The 3,204-nt window shown below is 34.4% G+C and overlaps 1 protein-coding gene across 1 annotated transcript in view; it reads right to left on the reverse strand.

Moving 5' to 3' along the window:
• The window catches only part of LOC118742349, a 205,477-nt gene extending 203,097 nt beyond the window's left edge, over positions 1–2,380 (reverse strand). The window contains exon 1 of the mRNA XM_036474351.1: positions 2,276–2,380. Within this exon, the coding sequence (XP_036330244.1) occupies positions 2,276–2,297 (22 nt within the window). The 5' untranslated portion in view covers positions 2,298–2,380. The remainder of the gene's footprint in view (positions 1–2,275) is intronic.
• Positions 2,381–3,204: the final 824 nt, after the last annotated feature.

Below are 3,204 nucleotides of genomic sequence, written 5' to 3' on the forward strand. Positions count from 1 at the left end.
TGACTTGAGACTTGCACTTTCTTAGACTACAGTTGAATGGGCTACAGAACTGCACTTAAAATTGTTAATAACTTAAAAAACAAATTATGACAAAATAAAAAATAGGAATGGGAAGAAAACACCATAATTCTTAATTGTTTAAAAAATGAGCATAGCAATCGCGAGAAAACGAATAAAATCCAAACAATTTGGAAAAAATTGTCGAATTTGTATTTTTTTTTTGTCGTTGTGAACCATAAACAATTAATTCCACAAAAAAACTTGACCTTCCAAAAAATGGTGGCCCACTTCACAAATTTTTACTCAGGTGTATACATTTTTTCTTAAACGAATAACAATAACTTAAAAAATTACATGTATAAAAACTGCTATTTTATAAACAAGTTCTGAACATCATCTAATAAATCGTTGGCCATTTGTATGGCTTGTGACTTTGCTTGGTCTATATATTCGGAGTAACGTGTCAAATTCATTAACATAGTTGTTCTTTGCTTCTCCACGACCTCAATACGGCTCCGCTCTTTACAATTAATCAGCATTAAACCCTAAAATTAACAATAAAAAATAACAGCCACATATTTATGTAGAATATATACATACATATGTACATAAGGGGCCGAATGAATAAAAACTAAGAAATTGCTTTTTCTTAAAATTTCAGACCTTTTACTCGAGGAATTTAAGGCATGGCAATTGCTTACGTTTTATTCATACGGGGCATTATACTTACGCGTGTACGTTTCGTTGATGAAATTTAAAAAGGCCTTTAAATTTTTTTCGAAAAAGATCTTTGTTACTTGTTTTGAGTGTTTATACAAAAACTTAACTGCAAAAAATTTTAAAAGACGAAAGCTTAAGAACAACCAGCCATAGGGTTTTTTAGGGTCTCGATGCATTGCGGCAGTTTTTTTCTGCAAATAATTACTAATAGAACGAACAACAATATTAGTCCAAAACGCGATTTTAAAGCCATTGAGATGTCAGTGATATTTAAAAAATAGTAATAACTTTTATAAAAAAAAATTATGGCCAAATAAAAAATTAAAATGGGAAGAAAACACCATCATTCTCAACTGTTTAAAATATGATCAGAATCGGTATTACCGATCGCGAGAAAACAATTAAAATCTAAACAATATCGAAAAATGTTAATAGCTATAACTTCCAAAATAATTCGAATTTCGAAAAATTGTGAAACTTGCATTTTTCTTTTATCGTTATGAAGCTTAAACAGATAATTGCACAAAAAAAGCTAGACCCTCGAAAAAATGGTGGCCCACTTCACAAATTTTTACTCTAAAGAAAGACCTTTTCGTAAAACACATTCATGATTGCGATTTCTGGGATTTCTATCGAATTCCAAAGAAATCGCATTGAATGAGGTCCTCAGGTACATTAGGAAACAAATTTTGTGTAATTTAATTAAGGCGACACTGTTGAGAAAGGTCCTAAAGGTATGCCAGCATTTTTACTGTGAAGCTAAGTACAAAGCTCACCCTCTTAACTACATGTGTAAAGTGTGAAAGAAATTGCAAGATGCGGTGGAAACACTTAAACAAGATCTGGAGATTTCGGTGAAGTGGTAATGAACTATAAGAAATTTTCAAAGTCAAATCTTTTTGTTTAATTTTTTTTTTCGTGCGAATGTCGGTTTCGTGATATGGAGGCATACAATATACTTCGTGATTTAAAATGCTTAGTTCGTATAGGCGAGTTTATCACCGAGGGCGATGTGAAATGAAGGGCAATAACTAATTATCGCATTGGCCACTTTTATGGCGAGCAGACATGCATAAAAATACATATTTAATCATTTATGGTTTTATCTCGATAGGTTTTTAGGTTTAAATAGTTTTAAGAACATAAAATTCATACTATTTAGCTTGTTCCAAGCCCGTTTAATATGTTCAACTCGTCAATTTAAACGCACTATTAGGCCCGTCTACATTTCAACAACGATATTTAATATAAGTATATGTACATATCTGTGTTCGTATGGAAAAGTAGCTTATGTCGAAAGGCTGGCTTTAGTTAATGCGGTATTCGCAGCATACTATTGCGAATGACTCACTGGCGTGGAGCCATTGAAGAACTTTTGGCAAATAAACGTACAATAAATAGTTCCGATACTAGCAAGTCAATATTCTTATTAAGTCTCATCAAAAAATTCCTTGTCGTTTAAAGAATAAAGGGAATGCCACATTATAGTAAAGCCAGCTTCCCGACATAAGCTACTATTCCACTACAAAGAAATGTATTATATTTAAAAATGTACCTCCAGTTGCTGATTTTGACATTGAAGTTGTTTTCCTAAGTGCCGTAATCTAAGTTCTTTGAAACGCATTCGCAGCGGCAAGGTTCTTTGAAATGGAGTCTTTTGCTGTATATTCCTGAAATATGCATAATAGTACGTTATGTAACTATGTGTTTACGTGCTAATTTTATCGGTGTTGTTACCAGGTATTTCCCTTGAACTCTTTGTATTGTTCTTTTAACATTTCCAGCTCAGCTAATCGATTTGCAATATCATAATCCTTCCAAAATCTGTCCAACGAACTCTGCAGGCTGTGCATCAGCTGTTCACTCATTTCAGAGATTAACTCGTCTTGCTTTTGCAGTACGTGTTTCTGTTGCTCCATTAAAACTTTAGCGAACTCATCTAAGTGTGATGGTCTAAAAAGACACAATTAAAACAGCTGAAAATTAGTGAAATCAGGACTATAACTGTTATGATTATTAAAATAAAAATCACATGGGACTACCAATTTTTGAAAAATTGAACTAAAAATAATATATCATAAATTTATTATTTAATCTAAAAAATTATTGGGTCAACTGTAAATCTACTGAAATTCTGTAGAAATTGTGCAGGAAAAATTTGTACATTGCATTTGATTTGCTAGTGATGAGCAACGAATTTTCTAAATTTTTAGGTTAAGAACCTGTTTGCTGACCGACTCCAGGAGGTTGGGTTTCAGCGGCTCCGGTGCGAGGCACTATGTAAGGTATCTTGAGCAAGGCAAAACTCCCGAGGTAGCTAGGGAGCTGGCTCTCGCTAGATAGGCCTCACAAGGGTCGAGCAAGCAGAACGACCGCCCCGCGGATGAGCGGGCATCAGCAGCAGGCTAGACAGATTGGCTCTCGCGTACAGACCGCACCCGCCGATGGGCGGAAGTCAGCCACCCGCTGATAAGCGGAAGAGCG

Source organism: Rhagoletis pomonella, unplaced genomic scaffold (genome assembly GCF_013731165.1).
Source record: "Rhagoletis pomonella isolate Grant_MI unplaced genomic scaffold, Rhpom_1.0 Rhpom_scaffold_00007, whole genome shotgun sequence".
Classification (NCBI taxonomy): Eukaryota; Metazoa; Arthropoda; class Insecta; order Diptera; family Tephritidae; genus Rhagoletis; species Rhagoletis pomonella.